An 18,696-nucleotide genomic window follows, 5' to 3' on the forward strand; every position below is an offset into this window, starting at 1 on the left:
ATAGCTTCTTACTGTTTGTGAGATCTGTATAAATCTGTATTAAATTGAGGAAATCTGTATAAAATCTGTACTCTGTATTAAATCTGTATGAGCATGCAAAAATCTGTATAATACAGATAAATAAATGGCATCTCTGGTACTGGGTACAAAATATTTATCATTAAATCAGCTGTTTTTCAAATTAGGGCAAATCTTATAAAAGAAAAAAAAATCGAGTTTCTCTCACCTACCAATAAATGCTTCAAAATGCAACAATTTTGCCTAAACATTCGAATTCTATAAAAATCTCAATCTTAGTAATACAAAGAACTATAAAGGGCGAAACTGTCATTCCATTTGTTTACGTAAGCTTCGCCCTCCGTGTTCCATGCCAACAAATAGGGCGATATTTCAATTGTTAGTAAGGAAGGGCGAAACTATTTATTTTCTTTATTTTAGATGGTTCACGAACCTTTTAATACTGGAAATAGTAAATGAGACGACAAAATTACCCGCTGTTTTATCTTAGTTGCGAAAACCAACCAATTTCACGAAATATGCGCAAGGGCGTAACTTTATAATTCACACAGGAAGCTTAAAAGTAAACAAATCGAAAAAAGGCGAAACTCTTTTTATGTTCATTTGTTTAGTAGATATAGAAGGTAAATTTTGCATGCCTTTTAAAGATAAACCAACAGTTCATCGATTAATCAAAAATTTATCTGAGAATATACGATAATTTCCAAATAGGATTTGAAACCATAGTCGAAACATTCATCGTTGTTTTTCTCCATTTGCAGTCAATGTTAGATTCGCCCTTCTTTGAAAAACAGCTGAAGTAATATTTGGACAATAGCGGCCCTTACACGAGCATTAAAAATGTCATTTTAAATGATGACTAAGTAATAGCGGCCCGTACACGAGTCATTAAAAATGTCATTACTAAAAATTAATATCGTTTTAATGAACGTGTAATGGTGCACTAATGACGAAATTTATAACAAATTTGAAATACATCATTATTTAGTCATCATTTAAAATGACATTTTTAATGCTCGTGTAAGGGCCGCTAATGATGTATTTCAAATTTGTTAGAAATCTCGTCATTACTGCACCATTACACGTTCATTAAAATGATATTATTTTTTAGTAATGACATTTTTAATGACTTGTGTAAGGGCCGCTAATGTGTAAATTCGCAGCAGAAATGCCATTTATACAGATTTATATGTATTATACAGATTTTTACATGCGCATACAGATTTAATACAGAGTACAGATTCCTACAGATTTCTTAAATTTAATATAGATTCATACAGAGTTCATCAAAAGTATTGAGGAAAAAATTAAACTTTTCCGTCTGAGCTATCTATTAGTATTTTAATGCAGTGACGAGATAAACGTTTATCAATCAACGGACAAATCACAATTTAAAACATACAATTTTTGTGCAGATATTTGATGATGAACACTGAAATACATTTATATTAAAATTTGTAACCAATTTGTAGTTGTATTACCTGACTTAACGTTGCATATTGGGTTTTGGAAATTCATATCAACTTATGAAGTGAATATTTTCAAACTAGATAAATATATGGAATTACAATTCAATTGTTGTTGAACTATTAAATTTCGTCGTTGAATATTCTTGTGAGTACCGCAATGACTTACGAAGATATGAAATTGAATCTACCATTATATAACATCTTTGAACATAATTGTATTATAGAAAGTTCACTGTATTAGCAAATACAGATAAATACAGATATTTTATAAGAAGCAATACAGATTTTCTATGAAAATATCTGGCATCTCTGATTCGCAGTGAAGCTTGTTTATGTTTTCTGTTCTTTTATCATTTCATTCGCATCATTCAATATTTTAGTAGTATTAGTAAACTGATGGAGTTCTTTTCTATGAGCATGCTTCTTGAAATGTCAAATTTTTAAAACAATGGCGGCCATTTGTATTCGATAGGTATTTCGTAAGGAGTACTATTGTTTTCCGGATTTTTTAGGTAGAAAAATTGTTATCGGATATTCACTGTGGCAAATAATAATAATTCCGTAGCGTATGAAGCGATTGATATTATTTTTCAATGAAAATGGTTCGAACAACGCGGACTTCAACAACAGTGACAAGTAACACTCCGTCACCTAGAAGTGAAGAAAAAGAAGAGCCTTCGCCGGAGAGCAGCAGTAGCAGTGTAGTTTTGTTAGGAACGGAACGTTCGGATAAAATTGCAGCAGCTTCAAATTTGAGTCCATCAGTTGTGTTGCAGAAATTGCCTATGGAGCAAATGAATCCTAATTTGCAGAAGGTATTTCAAAATCAGATGTGTTATTTTATTCCTATAATAATATTTAACTTTTCTTAACTCTGCAGCAATCATCTACATCTACTAGGGCTACTAGAAGTCAGAAAGTGCCATATGCCACAACGATGGAGGAGGATAACGTAAAATTGATTGAGATTATGGATGATGATTCAAAGTCACATGAGAGCACTGTTATGGAGCTCCCAGAAAGCTGTGTCGTAAAATTGAATGATGATTTTGATGACATTACGTGTGCTGTCATCACTAAGGACCACCCGAATACACCAGGCTTGGGAAGCTGTAAAAGACAAATAAAGAGACGAACAAAAAGTATGTTGGTGGTGGATGAGGGTAGCAATGAAACCGATTACGATTCATTGGTGATAGAGGATTTTAAGCAAACCGTATCGGAGAAACATACACTTTGCGTTTTAATGGATAAAACCGGTGTTGTGGGCATGGAAATCACGGAGGTATTATATTTACTTGTTTTCGACATTCGACTGAAAAAAAAAAATAAAAATAAAAAACATATTACAGCAAAAAAAAGACAAGAGAAGTGACGAAGACGATGCTATCAGTTCAGTTAGCAGTGGTCCATCTACAAGTCTTGAACGCGAAGGTGACATTTCTAAAGCAGAAGTGATTGGAACAAGAAAATCGAAACGGCAAGTCAAAGTAACTAATAAATATCGAGATTTTGTTGTCGATGCTCCGTTACCTTCATCGCAAGTTCCATATTCTGATGTGAAGTTAGCTCGTGGCAATGGAGGTGGAAGAAAGAGTCACGTGAAAGAAATTGAGACAACTGTATTTGCTGAAGATTTATGTCCAGAATCACCGCCGATGTTATTTAATCCACCTAAAAAAACATATATAAATAAAAAAGTGAGTCCTACAAAACTGGAGGGCCATGAAAAACCAATGAGACGTATGACACGATCCAAGACACCGACTCCGAGAGGACGTAAGAAAGCAGAACTCATGGTAGATGAGTCGTTATTACAATATGATGATGCAACGGTTGAGTTGCCCGGGCCAGATGATAAAAATGATTCAACATTGACAGTCAACATTGATAGTAGTTATTTTTCCGACGACGACTTCTTCAGATATGATGGAACTCCATCACCTGAGGAGTTTTGTGGTTGGCCCGAAGAGGACATATTCGATCCTGGTGCAGGGCCTTCTTTTTCAACACTATCCACGCTATCCGCTTTTGCATTCGATCCTTTTTTGTCAAATGTGACTCCACTGACGCAGGTAGACAATTCAAACATGGATGATAAGTTGGACACTGACAAAACGATTAAAAAACGGCGCGGACGTACGCCGAAGGTAGCAAAAACAAAACCCGTTGTTACTGTCGAAGAACCCACCGCCATACGCCCGGCTGGATCTACATTTATTAAACGATCCTACAAAACAGCCAAAAATTCTCAAGAAAATCTATTCAACAAAGTTTTCGAACCAGATCCTGAACCAGTGAAAAACACACAACCTGTAATAACGCAACAGTCAGATATAGTAACTTCGATGAGTACCGTATCTATCGATGATGGTCTGGAAGATGCAATTGAAATAGTATTACAAGCTGAAGAAATAATTACCGATAATGATGGTGGACCTTTGGAAGTATTGGAAGTAGTTTCGAAGCCACCAAGAAATCGTCGACGAATTAGAGGTGGCAGACGACCTTCGCCGTCCAGTGCGCTCCCACGGAGAGGAAGAAGTCAACGAGACAGTTTTCCTAGCACAGTAGAAAACGTTGCAATAAACAGTGACCTTGTGGATGACATTGTCTTACCAGCAGCAGACGTTATTCCAGAGAAGGAAAAAAGCCAATTGATAGAAGATCAATTCATAGACGCGCTAAAACCGGTTACAATGCAAGTCCCAGTCGAAGAACTAAATATCAAAACTCAGATTCAAGAACATTCTACTGCTATTACTGTTGATAACTCCGAGAAACAAATATTGAAGGTGTCAAAAAAAACATACGAAAGACGTAAATCGGTATCAAAAAGTGCTCAAAAGGCTTTTTCGACAGGTTCGTCAGAGAAACCGAAAAAAGAAATCGACAATACTATGGAAACATCTATACCTGTCCCTAAAACACCAGATACTTCGGAGATAATAGTGCTAGAAATAAAAGATATAATTCCTTCTGAACCAGTGAAGGACGAAACTCTGAAAGATAAAGAAGAACTATCTAAAAAGGACACCCAAAAAGAATCGAAAAAGTCATCCAAGGAAAGCAGTTACCATCGAAGACAGAGTACTTCAAAGGATGTAAAAAAATCAAAAGAACACAAAGATCATTCTTCTTCCAAAGAACACAGAGATCGTGACAGCAGCCGAAAGGATCGAGATTCTTCCAGAAGTCATAAGGACAGGGACAAAGAAAAACATCGGAAACGTGGATCTGAGGGTAGCAAAAAGGATCGTCGGTCAAATGCTTCCGAGTCTGAGAAAAAACGATCAGAACACAAGGAATTCTCTGGTGAAAAGAAGCACGTGTCTGATAAAAAGCGTAGTGAGTTAGACGAAAAAAAATCTTCGGATACGGAAAAACCCAAACCACCTGTACCCAAAACAGTGGACAAACCTAAAAAATGTTTTGATTCGGAACTGCAAGCGATGGATCCGAGCACCATAAAGAATAAACAGTCCGATGAATCAAAGCGTTCAAAAGAGTACGAAAAAAATCGAAAATCTGATAAACATCGTAGTGATTCAGAGATACGGAAAAAGAGTTCCAGTGAATCAAAGTATGCACACAAAGAATCAAAAGAGAAGCATCGTTCCGCAGTTTCTTCACCAGTGACCTCCAAGTACACTGAGCACGAGGCTCGGAAGAAAGAGTCAGGAGAATCGAAATCTCTTCTCAAGGAGTCCAAGGAGAAAAATCGTTCAATCGAATCTTCTCCGGTTACGGTCAAGTCCAGCAGCTCGAGCAGCTCTAAGAAATCATCAAAAGCTCAACCTAGCTCAAATCGAAAAGAATCGAGTTCCAGTAGCAGCTCAAAATCCAGAAAAAGCTTGAGCAGTTCAATTAAAGATGAAAAACCTAAAGATGAGTCAACAACGAAAATTGATTCTAACAAAGAAAAAATAAAAGAAACAATTTTAAGCGAAGCTGTGAAATTACCTTGCGAGCTAGAATCATCAGAAAATTCAGATGAGACAAAAGAAGTAAAGGAAAAAATCGTCTTGGAACAAGTAGCCAATATAGTTCTTACTGAACAGCAAGAACCAACACAACACGAGACTCCCCGTATCGCAACAAAAGCATCCAGGAAGATGTACCAATGTGAGGAGGATATGCCCCATGACAGTGTCTCACCGGCAAATCTTTCGACGGATCAATCAATTGAATTAGTGAAACAAGAATGCAAAGCAGAGTTTATGAAGAAAGAACCATCGGATGAGGAAGCAGTGCAGAAAATTTCGGAAGCATTTGACACCAGCGTGCAGATATCTGGTCAACGCCCGGAAATTGTGTTGAAAGCATTTGAAAACATAAACATCTCCGAGGATAAACCTTCTGTGAATAAAACATCGGTTGATTTGAAATCTGTGAATCAACCATCGGTAGATTTGAAACCTTATGTGAATCAACCACTGATAGATTTGAAACCGGTTACTGTTGTTGACGACAGTCCATCTGTCGGTGAAACTGAACATATTTCATCACCACCACCACAGGAAGTATCGAACGAGGATTCTAATTCGAATAACAGTGTAACTCTAGACTATGTGAAAGAGATGAAAACAGACTTGGATGATGGTAACATTCGACGGTCGTCTCGTATTAAAACGATAAGTTCACAGAAGCAGAGGACTAGCGGGCATGGTCTTGTTAAGGATAAGGATAAGTTTCTTAAGAAAACAACAATTTCGGTGGGATTTGAAACTAAAGTGCTGAAGGATGCTCTCACAGGAAGCTTCAATGTGATAACTGCGTCAGATTTTACTATTGGAAGTGAAGGGCAAGCCAAAGGAGAGCACGATGCATCTATAACTAACATTGAACTTTCTGAGGAGTATTTACGGGATATGGAGGAAAAACTTGGTCGTTTTGAAACCATCCGAGAGAATCTCTATCAGTGCGATAAAATAATCAGCAAGGAAGCGAAGAAAATGATGTGTGATTGTTTCATGACAAGTGAGGAAACCGAACGGGGTGAGTTAGGCTGCGGTGAAGACTGTTTGAACAAGCTACTTATGATTGAATGTGGCTCAAGATGCGTCGTAGGAGATCGATGCACGAATAAACGTTTCCAGAAGCAGGAATACGCAAACTGTCAAGTATTTCGAACAGATAAGAAGGGATTCGGAATACAGGCTAGCATTGGAATTTTACCTGGCGAGTTTATCATGGAATACGTTGGAGAGGTATTGAACAGTGAGCAGTTTGACGTACGAGCTGAGCAGTATTCCGAAGAAAAGAATAAACATTATTATTTCATGGCATTACGTAGCGATGCGATTATTGATGCTACGACGAAGGGTAACATTTCCCGCTTCATCAATCACTCGTGTGACCCGAACGCAGAAACGCAGAAGTGGACGGTCAACGGCGAGCTGCGTATTGGATTCTTCAGCACGAAATACATTATGCCCGGAGAGGAAATTACATTCGACTATCAATTTCAACGGTACGGTAGGCGAGCCCAAAAATGCTACTGCGAGGCGGCAAACTGCACCGGTTGGATTGGTGGTGATCCTGGTAGCGACGGTGAATCAGAATATGAGGACGAGGAGGAAATCGAAGAAAGCGAGGAGGAAGAAATAACTCCTGAGACAGCAACAGTGTCTGAAATTTTATCGAAAACTTCAAAACTTGACGAAACTAGCAATACGGGCGAAATTCAACATGCTCCAGCTGAAAGCGAATTGAACCTAAGTAAGCAGAAAGAACCTACAGTCACTGTCAAACCTCCCGAGCCTAAACCCAAAAAGGTTCGGAAGCGAACCGAACGAGCGAAAAAACGACGTCCGCAAATTCACGAGGATCCTGATTTGGAGAAGGAAATCAACAATCTTTTGAAGACCGGATTGAAGAATCAAGCTCAAACGTTGAAACTGTCTCGGTTGATGGTTCGGGCCAAGGATATCAAATCAAGAAGCCGTTTGTTAACAATTCTACAAAGCGGTGAACTACCTTGCCGGCGTCTCTTCTTAGATTACCATGGTTTAAGATTGCTTTATGGCTGGATCTGTGAATCTACCGAGTCTGTTGACGATCTGAAGTTCCGCATACAAATACTTGATACGCTCGACCGATTACCGATTCCGAACAAAACAATGCTGAAAGATAGTAAAATCTTACAAACGATCGAAAAATGGGCGAGAATCGATAAACCGAAGGAAAAGGAAGTAGAGAAAGAGAAGGAAAGGGAAACCTCTAGCACCAGCTCTCCCAGTGACAGCAATGGAGCAGGAAGTGATAGCAACACCAGTTCATCGGATGCAAAGAAGCAAGACATTGTTGGTAACGCAGAAGTTTTGAAGAACATGCCCGAGCTACTGAAATTGGCTGATCTAGGAAAATTGAAAGAAATTATTAGCAGCACATGTGTTGAGAAGGAAACGGAAAAAGAAAAACCGTCCAGTAGTGTTAGTGAACCAATAACATCTGCTGCTAGTTTAATGGATTCCATTCAAATCCCGGAACCGGAAGATGAAAACGCACCGGAAGAGAAACGCCTCGGTACACAAATAAGAATCCTATCTTGCAAACTGTTGATCAGTTGGATCAATCTCAAAGAAGTCTTTCGAATCCCAAAAAAAGAGAGGATCGAACAAATGAAGGAACATGAGCGAGAAGCAGATTTGCGCTATAAAGCCCTAGGTCTTGGAGAAGACGACAATCAGCATTCAAATCGACACACATCGAGCCGTTTCTTCGATCGAACTCGTGAACTCAAACGCCGAAAGTCGGTCGACGAAGCTAGCTTCTATAAAATGAAAAGAGCTCTTGCTTCTACTGCCAACCCTATGTTGAAAATGGACAAGCAACAACGCAGGCAAATGTTCGAGATGAAAGTTGCCCACGAGGAAGCCGAACGACGAAACAAGGAGTTGTGGTTACAACATGAAAATAATTGTCTGAAATTCGGACTGAACCCACATTTGACAGCCCCACAAGACCTACCTGCTAAAATGAATCCAGCTACCGGGGAATATTTTTCCGCAGATGATCGTCTTTTACCAACACCTCCGAGCCACGTGTATTTCAAAGTACTGCCACCACCGATGTCCACAGATCCCGAGGACTATGAACTGCCCCCTATGGATTTACCTCCACTATGGAAATTTGCTATTGATGAAAGAGGGTTGTTATATTACTACCACGTGAAAGATCGTGTACCCCAGTGGGAACCTCCGAAAAAAGATACCGAAAGCGGTCCAGGTCACGGTTTACGCGACGAGGATATTTCAATGAGCTCCGACTCAAGTACAACTGACACAGAGGATTCCGAGGAAGAATATCTGAACATTCAGTTAGAGCAATTACTCAAACGGAAGAAAAAGCAACAATCCAGTTTTAATCTAGGTAAAAGATGACATTATTAACCGGTTTGCTCAAGTATTCCATTTCATTATCATACTATTTTCAGATGATGTTCTTGCAAAACCCGATGATATGAATGATGATCTTTCCAAAACAATTAAAGATTTGGATGGTGATGATTCCACCCCTCATACGCGAGGCAAAGTCGATAAAGCGCTTGGTGATACGTTTGAAAAAACGGCGGAGGAACTGCTACAGCACCGTAAACGAAAGCACAGTAACAAACTGGTGCAGGAAAGGATAATTAGTGTAAGTATTACTTATTTTGTAGCACAAATAACTGTCCACGTTAAATTTCGGATACCAACTTAATTGCAGCAAGAACAAATTTGCACATAATTCAACAAAATCGGTTGTTTATTTCAGAATATTAGAGATTTATGTACATTAGAAACAGATGATTGAGGTATTAATACTTCTTTCTGTAAAGTTCTTGTATCCAATTTTGTTCTGTACGGAATCCTTAGACACGTCCGTGGCAACGATTGTCCATCTTCCCTTGAAAGCATCGGTTCCATTTACTTTCTTAATTTCGAAGAGTCTCCGCTAAACTAGAGCCCAGAACTTCTGTATTGGGCAAAGTTCTGGACAGTTTGGTGGCTGTTTTTTGGTACGTATTAGATTTTCGACTAACAACTACATGTGGCCTGCCAAATCAATTACTTCTTCGGCAATTTGGAGACTTTCTTTGTACGGAACTCGGTTCGGCATCGGCGTTCCTTTGCATTGAGTACCTGGAAACTGTTTAAAGTCTTCGAGCACATATGTTTCATCATCTCGTGCTATACTAGACAATTTTTGCAGTGAAATTTTGCTTGTCATCACGTTTGGGCACCTTTTTCACTTTGTACTCCTTCAGACCTTGTCACTGATTCACCTTGCGAGCCATGTTTCACACAGAAAGATTGAGATTCTTCCTAATAATGGCTACCACCTTCTTGTCCATTTGTCAAATTATTTGCAAACACAGTAGATACAGAAGATACAAGGTACCGCGTACCGATAAATTCTAAAGGGGAGAGTTTCAGCTGTCCTATAAAAAAACAAAAACAATCATTTCTGTATTGCAGCCTCGAACCGAAGAAGATAAACTGTACGGTCAGATGGAAATGAAACGATACAAGGAAACCAAAGAGAAACTACGCCGCCGGAAAGAAGAAGCTAAACGATTACGAGCGCGTAGCATGCTGGACAAATCACTGGCGGATAGTCCATTCAGTGGTTCCTTCTCAGCCGATATTCTAGACAAGAGCGCTGCCGAAAGTGCTCTCATCGATGACGATCTGGTCGTGTCGCATAAAATCGTCGATGATAAATGCATCGTGGATGAGTTGGACATCTTGACGAAGAAAAAGAAAATTTCACCATACGAGGAGTGGCAAAAAGTTAAGCAGCGTTTAGGCAAGAAACGAGCAGCGAAAACTGGGGAAAGTTCAACATTTGGAGGGTTGTCATTACCAACAACATCTTCTACGTCATTGGGGGGCAGCTCATCAAAGATTGGAAAACGTAAAAAACCTGATAAGTTGGACATTAATAGTGATGAAGCCAAAAAAATTAAAGAGAAATTCCGCGGTGAAATTGCTGGTGTTATTGTTCAGCATCTTGGCGCTTACCGCAAGGACTCATGCCAAACTGGACGAATTACCAACACCGAGGACTTCAAGCACTTGGCTAGAAAAGTATGTTGTTACTTATAAACGTAAACGAGATCCTAATATACTATTTTTCCTTACAGTTGACTCATTTTGTCTTGGTGAAGGAGCTGAAACATTGTGACAATACAATCAATGAGTTAGAAGTTACCGATTCGGTACGTACCAAGGCTCGCGAATTCATAAAAAAATACATGGCCAAGCATGGATCTATTTATGTTCGAGGTGAAAATGAACCCGATTACGCTAGCATAAATCTTTGAGACAACGCCAAGGGGAAATTGGAGCAATCTGGTTCTGCTAGTGCTCCACCAGCTCCCCAGAAATAGAATCCATACAGCATATTTGGTTTTAATTTATATAAATTTAACGCGTGTGAATTAGTGTATAATTAGAAATAATTTAACTGGTATTGTCTATCATATAACAATTGATTTTGAAAATCAATTGAAGTGCATTATAAAATTCCAAACAGTCAAATAGATTGTGTAAATTGAGCATGATACAGTAGACTGCTGAACATATATCCAAAAATTACAATTTAAAAATATACATACTATCTCGAGATGTTATGCAGTCAACGACCAATGTTCAATATAATTTCCTATTATTCAGGAACATTTTTCTTGGAACGGCAGTGCAACTATCTAAGGTACACTATAATACTTTGAAAATTATATGAAATGGAGTGTCATCGATCGACTTGTGAATAAGTATGCACCCCTATTCTGTATTACGTTCGAATTGGATTTTTTCGAACGAATGCGAAATTTTGCATTCTGTAACTCGATTTAGTTCGAGTTTTTCATACAAAAGCATAACTCGATCGAATTACAGAATGCAATTTTTACATTCATTCGAAAAAATCCGATTCGATCGAAATACAGAATAGGGGCGATAATAAAAAGCCCAATAGTATGTTGAAATAAATATGCAGATATAAAATATTTTAAAAATAATTTGAAGTACACATAAAAAACCGAAACTACACTAAGAAAGCTTTATTGTTTTTACTAGTCGAGTTACAAGGAATGGTTTACTAGTTTGTTAAGTTTTATTTTGCTTTTTCTTGTATAGTTTTCATACGTTGTTCTAGTTTCTTCACCTCGCTATTGACATTTTCGAGATTTTGTGCAAATGCTTCTTGCACTCCAGTGAGTAATGACTTATTTCCCGCAATTCCGTTCAAGATACTGGATTGTGTAGTCTCCAATTCAGCAAATAGCTTTCCGAAGTTAGTTGCTATAAAAAATATAGGAAACATAGTTATTGCTAAACCAACAGAAATATATAGAATAAAGACCATATTTATGCAATGTCTCTAGCGTTTGCATGCGATTCAACATATCAGGCAAAATTTGCACGATTGGTTCCGTAGTCTTCGCAATTTCATATAACTCGAGTATCTTTTGCTCCCTGTTAACGTCTTGTCCGGTCAAAGATGATTTCTCTAGTATAATATCCATATTCTTATTCAAATTAGCCAATCGAGCATCAATCAAATCCAATTGCTGCGGCTGCAACAACGCTGCTTTTGCTGAGATTGATTGCACGGCTTCTATCAAATTACCAGCACCGGTCGAGGCAGCTAAGCGGCTTATTTTCTCAGGTTTTGATCCAACTGCTACTTCTAGCTGGTGAAGACGAAGTTCCAGCTCAGCGATTCGGGAACTATAAGCTAGTTCGGTTAATGTCTTACCAGTATCACCACCACCAGACTTTTTATATTCTTCAATTTTTTTCAACAGATTTTTTGCCTCGCTATCCGCTGCTGCATTGACAGATTCATTTCCAGTCGCTTGTTCTAGTTTCAAACTTTCAAGCACCTTTTTTGCAGTGCCAACAACCTCAAAAACCACTTCATAAGAAGCTTTCTCTTCCTTACTTTTACTAGCATCCGCTTGTGATGTAGCGATTTCATCCATTAAATCATTCATTTCACATTGCAAACGAAGGCATTTTTGAATGGGAGATTCTTTTTCACCCTCACCAGCTAGATCCCACTCTCCACTACGTGCATCATACCCGATGCGAAATCGTTTTCCAATTCTATCGCTGAAGTCAACATCTCCTGTGAGGTATTTTCCTTTAAATTTATTGTAAGAATCCTTTGTAGAAATATGCAAGCGTTCAATACTTTCATTCGATGGCTCTTCCTCGTAAAAATCGGATGTTTCTGTCTCTGGGACATCTGGTGTCTCGTAAACATCCGGTTGATCGTGAGCCTAATGGTGAAAATAGTATGTGAGGTTTAATGTAATATAGTTATCATTAGAACTTTCTCACGATATACGGCAAAAATTGAAACTTCGGGTCAGCCATCACACTTAATGCAGTTATGAATATTTTCAGATGATTTGATTGGAGGAATTACCGTCTGCGCAAATATACAAATAAATAGTGATGATATCACCTACACTTCAGATCAGTGCTGTCAACTGTTTTTTCCAAAAATCTGTATTTGGCGGAAAAATGTATCTGTAGAATATCTTTCTCTATTTTTCTCGAAAAATCAAACATGGATTTAGTGCCGAAACTGATTTTGCGACAAAAAAAAAAGTCGCTCGACCTGGTTTACCCCTATGGAATCCAAAACAAAAACTGAAAATCGGTATTTATCTGTATGAAAATTGAAATGTCGGTATTTTGAGAGAGCATATCTGTATTCCTGTATCGCGTCCAAAAATCGATATAAATTCCGAAAAATCGGTATAGTTGGCAGCGCTGCTCCAGATTCAATGCATCCAATGCATCAAGCAGTGAATCAGCGTTGCCAGGTCATTTTAAAAAAATTTGCATTTAGCACATTGTCGCAAAACTGAAAAGCGGCCCTTATAGTATGTTCACATTAGCGCTGATATCAAGTGATATACGGATATACTTGATATCCGATGATATCATGTGCGATATCACTTGATATCCCATACAATTTGATGTCAACGCGTATCACCATTTTGGCATGATATACGGGATATCATGCACGATATCATCTCGAGTTGTCAAAAATCGCAACTAGCAACACGGATAATGGCATTGAACGCACTTATTTATGATCGTCACTTTGAGAGTGACAATAAACAATCATTATAATTTCCAATTTTCAACGAATACTGGCGTTCGGAGACCATTAAATGCAAGACTTAAATTATTGATTGAATTGTAGGAGAGAAAAGCAATATTATTGATCTTACTCCTAATGGGAACATTCAATATGACAACTTCATTGTCAAACGATATCATCACAGACTAACAGACATGACAGTATGAGTAAATTCTAATAAAAATTATTTTTCGTGATGCACTAGTTCCACCTATATTGTACTGCGCGAACTATTTACTATCTGTACACCCCTTGTGTTATGTAAGTTTTTTTACTAGTTGGTTTCCCCTCGTTTGTCAACACCGATCAGCTGCTTGCAGGGATGCCTGATTTCATCAAAATATTTGAAAATGAATCGTGACAATGATTTATTGGATTACGTTGATAATATATTTAACTTTTTCTTGATGTTGGAGGGTAACCATTTATTCGACTCAAATTTGTTCATCTAGACTATTTTTTATTGTGTTGGTAGTTTTCACCCGAAATTAAGTGGCGGCAGACCAGAAGCAAGTAAATATTGTAACAAAACGGGTTCGATTTTTTATTGAGTTGGAGGATGAGAAGTAGGCGCAATTATGTATATAGTTTAGGCAATATCAAAGATAAACTCAAGATAGAGTAGTCTGCGATTTCTTAGGTATCATTTGAATAGGACCCCTCGATGAGCTCGGTTCACTGTCAATTTGAGTATTTTGAAGCAAAACAACAAGTGTCTGATCACTAGATGCGTCGTAACTATGACAATGATTGTTTATGTTTGGAAAAATATCAAGTTACAGTATGAACGATATTGAGAAATTTCGCTTTATATCAGTGATTCTTAGAATAAGAAAGTGAAAACTACTTAGAACCATTGTCTAGAATTTATTTAGTTTGTTATAGCCTCATCCCATGAAGCATCAGTTGTGGCAAGAAATCATTATATGCTGAATGTAAACATATGTGTGCTTCCTTTCTAACTTGTATTGTTTCCATGGCATTTTGTCGGAACTAGTCGACGCTTGTTAACGGAGGGTCAATAAAATTACATTATTACTGAACCAACTGGTTCACGATTACTGACCCAACATTTTTCAATGAAACGTATGGAACATTGTAATCTTCAGTTTATCTTTGGCAATATGTATTAAATCTGTATCCTGCATGAAATTCGCATGGACGCATACAAATCAATACATTACAGGTAATTCTGTATGAATGGCAACTCTGTTGGTAAATGAAAAAAATAAAGACAGTCTAGATGACAGACATGATGTTTTTGATAGGGTAACGTGGCGCCATCATGACACATGTGAGTACTGTCCCAAATAATGGAATATTCGAAATGACCGTTAAAATGATTGAAGAATCAAATTTGAGTGTCCTGTCTGTTAGTCTGTGATATCATTTCGATCATATGTGAACACTTCCACGTGATATGCGAATCATCTCGGTATATTAAGTAATATAAGCGCTAATGTGAACATGGTATTACACGAGTCATTAAAAATGTCATTACTATTAAATAATATCATTTTAATGAACGTGTAACGATGCAGTAATGACGAGATTTCTATCAAAATTGAAATACATCATTACTTAGTCATCATTAAAAATGACAAAAATAATGCTCGAGTAAGGGCCGCTAAATGTAGAGGCGCTGCTTGTTTAGAGATGATGCTTTTAGCAAGAGCTGTCAAATCGGTTGGAAAATTTTCAATTTTTTCACCTTTTCAACGATTTCTTAAAAAAAACTGGCAAATTCAATTGAAAAAACATAATAGAAGTTGAAGAAAAAGTTTTTACTCTGAGGTGGTAATGTTGATTTTAATTCATTGTGCGAAAACTAACGTTTATTAAGAATAGAGCATTAAACTGGGTTTAATACCATTTTTCAAATGCCTGGAAATAAAAAATAAAGTATCCAAAATAAATGGTACTCGATCGCTATACATTCTAGTACTCGAGAAATCAACATTACACTGGTTTCTGTTTAAAAAAATGTTGATCCAAAAAAACCTAACCTAACCCAATTTCACACATTTCTGAAGATTTTCCATGTTTATTCGTAGTTTACACCAAAAGAGTAGAAGTAATCATTTTGAAATCAATTTTTTTCCATTCCGAGTGTACTTTTATTGCTGATATCTATTTGTACTATTGAATAAACGATAAAAATGTTGCAAATCACTACTGCCGATATGAAAATTTTCGAAATAATCCTCCTTTTCTTGGTTTCATTTTTCATTGGCAGGTGTCACTATCCGTAATTCAGTTTCGCGGCAATGTGCTTTGCCAGCTGCCAGATTTGTCTGGAAAATGCCTATGACGTCATGTAACTGTGGCTAGCATCATTCGCAAAAACCGAAACAATGAAAAAAATGGCTATCAAAAAATTGGATATTACAAACTACTTGTTTATTCAGTACCCTTTACCGCACTTCCCTACAAATTATCGATCAGAATATCATCACTACGATAAGGAAATTAAGATTTTACTCGATTTGAAATGCTCGAATGTTTGTTTACCATCCTCTGAGCGTCAACCCCGCATGTGCATACAAAAAACGAATCTTGAGACGAGTTAAATGAGATTGAAATATTGGTATGTTTGGTAGTGAGAAAGCACTGTTATTGGCAATAAAATTTTCCATGATTAGTATATATGAAGGGCAATAACTTATTGTCTTTCATATGTACTTTTTATTGAAAAAATAAAACCGAGACGCTTAAAATGTAGAACCGATTCAAAACGGTTCTGCCAATCTTGTACGGCAAGAATCCGACAGAAAAGAACCGTAAATAACCGCTAGGCGAAATTCTCTGCCGCAAACGGTTGTTGCATTGTTGAATTCCGGCAAAAATGGCTTGCAGACATAACCAGCCGTCTGGAGGTAAATCTGTCCGCCGCGTACAAGTGGATACGAGAATCATTTTTGTCATTTTTAATGATGATATTTGAAATTTGCATAGAAAACTCGTCATTCCCACATCAGATCCGAATGGATTCCGAATCAATTCCGAGTCGGCGAGAAATTTTCATTCGGAATTCCATGTGGAAATCATGTGGATTCCGAATCAATTCCAACTTCAGCGCAACAACCGATTCCGAATGAATTTGGCCTCCAACCGGTTGATTCGGAAATCTGTCGGAATTGAGTGAGAAGATGCGGACTGAATTGTCAATGCGTCTTCTTCTTCTTTTTCGATTTTGCACGTTTTCGTGCTGATTTTCAGTTTATTTTTAAATGAAAACATTACATAACTGAATATACAAATTTAAATCTTCATGTTTTTCGGATATACAGAACGAGTAAATAACCAGTTCTTCTTAGAATTCCAACATAAACTGTTGAAATTCGCTGGAAAATAACAAATCGGCCTACCTTACACACTCGTTCAATGTTACTCTAAAGTGAGTACAATTTCACTCACTTTCGTTAAAAGTGGAACTACTCTATAGTGAGTAAAGCTTGTTTACTCACTTTTGAGTAATTACTCAATATCATTCGAATTGAATAAGGGATTCGAATAAGGAATTCTTTGCTTTCAACAAATACTGACTTACTTCTATCCCACGAATGAAGGAAGCCGCTACCTGTTCATCGGTCATTGGAAAGGATCCGTCTGCTTTCCTCCGTTCTGCCTCCGACAAAGGGAAAAGTTCAGTGAACGTAAATTTTCACACAGCGTTTTCAAAGCTCTGTGAGTAAAACTTGTTGTCAATTTAGAAATTGAGTCGAAAATACTCATTCTTCTAAATCAATATTACTCACTTTGAACTAAATAAGCAAAAGTGAGTACAAATTACTCACTTGAGAGTAGCAATGAATGAGCTTGTAGTCAGCAACACTGCTGGGGCTGCCAGTTTTTCTTGTTTTAAAATTCAGATTTAAATTTTGTAACTGACATAAATTTTGCATCTAGAACTACACGCTCGTTCAATGTTACTCTAAAGTGAGTACAATTTCACTCACTTTCGTTTAAAGTGGAACTACTCTATAGAGAGTAAAGCTTGTTTACTCACTTTTGAGTGAATATGATATTTGTCAAATTCTGAGTAACATTTACTCAGTGCTACAAATAGGAAAATTAGCACGAGTGAGTAAATATTTCTCAATATCATTCGATTTGAATAAGGGATTCGAATAAGGAATTTTTACTTTAAACAAATACCGACTTACTTTTATCCAACGAATGAAGGAAGCCGCTACCTGTTCATCGGTCATTGGAAAGGATCCGTCTGCCTTCCTACGTTGCCCACGTACTGGCATTTTGTACAGCATTCGTACAAATGCTCTGATGTATTCTTATATAGAAAAAATAAATATAATACTTGCTATATGACTGAACACTTTCTTACCGTCTTCAACCTGCGCAATTTGCTTTGAGGTGTACAGTAAGCATTTCGATAATGTGCTGTTATAACATGGTTCCGCCTCCGACAAAGGGAAAAGTTCAGTGAACGTAAATTTTCACACAACGTTTTCAAAGCACTGTGAGTCAATTTAAAAATTGAGTAGAAGTTACTCAGTTTTCTAAATCAGTATTACTCACTTTTTGACATTTGAATTAAATAAGCAAAAGTGAGTACAAATGACTCACTTGAGAGTAACATTGAATGAGCGTGTAGAACACTACTGAATATGCTCTAAGAATTCTCGGTTGATTTTTCATTAGGGCGTATACGCAAGTGACAGTTTCTCTTTAATCACTCTCTCTTTCGATTATTGTGATGTGATTAAAAAGATTTTCCTAGATATCACTATTCTGTTTGAAAGTCGAAAGTTTCGGGTGCAAAAAGTTGAGCGACAAACGTGGAAACCGCTTGGTAATTAATAAAAGAGAAAGTAAACAAAGAGAAACTGTCACTTGCTTATACGCCCTTTTGAAAAATTAACCGAAAATTCATTGCTCATTCCGTCATTTCTCGGATAATTTTTCAAAAGGGCGTATAAGCAAGTGACATTTTCTCTTCAATCACTCTCTCTTTTGATTATTTATTTCATGCAGAGTTCAGTGATAAACGTGGAAACCGCTTGGCAATTAATAGAAGAGAAAGTAAACAAAAAGAAACTGT

At 37.3% G+C, this 18,696-nt stretch overlaps 2 protein-coding genes across 2 annotated transcripts; one reads left to right on the top strand and one right to left on the bottom strand.

Moving 5' to 3' along the window:
• Positions 1–1,888: 1,888 nt before the first annotated feature.
• LOC131434788 (probable histone-lysine N-methyltransferase CG1716) lies at positions 1,889–11,514 on the top strand. Its single transcript, XM_058601933.1, has 7 exons — positions 1,889–1,999; positions 2,053–2,302; positions 2,368–2,772; positions 2,840–8,861; positions 8,926–9,128; positions 9,950–10,561; positions 10,618–11,514. Exons 2-7 carry the CDS (start codon positions 2,081–2,083, stop codon positions 10,795–10,797), a joined length of 7,644 nt encoding a protein of 2,547 aa, XP_058457916.1. The 5' UTR covers positions 1,889–1,999; positions 2,053–2,080; the 3' UTR covers positions 10,798–11,514.
• Positions 11,515–11,520: 6 nt separating this feature from the next.
• LOC131434789 (dynactin subunit 2) lies at positions 11,521–12,980 on the bottom strand. The gene is made up of 3 exons (XM_058601934.1): positions 12,821–12,980; positions 11,838–12,759; positions 11,521–11,776 (listed from the first exon to the last, which is right to left on the bottom strand). Exons 1-3 carry the CDS (start codon positions 12,854–12,856, stop codon positions 11,589–11,591), a joined length of 1,146 nt encoding a protein of 381 aa, XP_058457917.1. The 5' UTR covers positions 12,857–12,980; the 3' UTR covers positions 11,521–11,588.
• Between the last annotated feature and the right edge of the window lie 5,716 nt (positions 12,981–18,696).

Source organism: Malaya genurostris, chromosome 3 (genome assembly GCF_030247185.1).
Source record: "Malaya genurostris strain Urasoe2022 chromosome 3, Malgen_1.1, whole genome shotgun sequence".
In the NCBI taxonomy this organism is placed as follows: Eukaryota; Metazoa; Arthropoda; class Insecta; order Diptera; family Culicidae; genus Malaya; species Malaya genurostris.

What these genes read in the sequence shown, in the direction of transcription:
- LOC131434788 (XM_058601933.1), top strand. Translation starts at nt 2,081, where the DNA reads ATGAAAATGGTTCGAACAACGCGGACTTCAACAACAGTGACAAGTAAC. An exon ending in ACAATCCAGTTTTAATCTAG is followed by an intron (nt 8,862 to 8,925) that starts GTAAAAGATGAC and finishes TACTATTTTCAG; the next exon opens with ATGATGTTCTTGCAAAACCC. An exon ending in TCAAGCACTTGGCTAGAAAA is followed by an intron (nt 10,562 to 10,617) that starts GTATGTTGTTAC and finishes TTTTCCTTACAG; the next exon opens with TTGACTCATTTTGTCTTGGT.
- LOC131434789 (XM_058601934.1), bottom strand. Translation starts at nt 12,856, where the DNA reads ATGGCTGACCCGAAGTTTCAATTTTTGCCGTATATC. An exon ending in TTCAATTTTTGCCGTATATC is followed by an intron (nt 12,760 to 12,820) that starts GTGAGAAAGTTC and finishes TTTCACCATTAG; the next exon opens with GCTCACGATCAACCGGATGT. An exon ending in AGAGACATTGCATAAATATG is followed by an intron (nt 11,777 to 11,837) that starts GTCTTTATTCTA and finishes TATTTTTTATAG; the next exon opens with CAACTAACTTCGGAAAGCTA.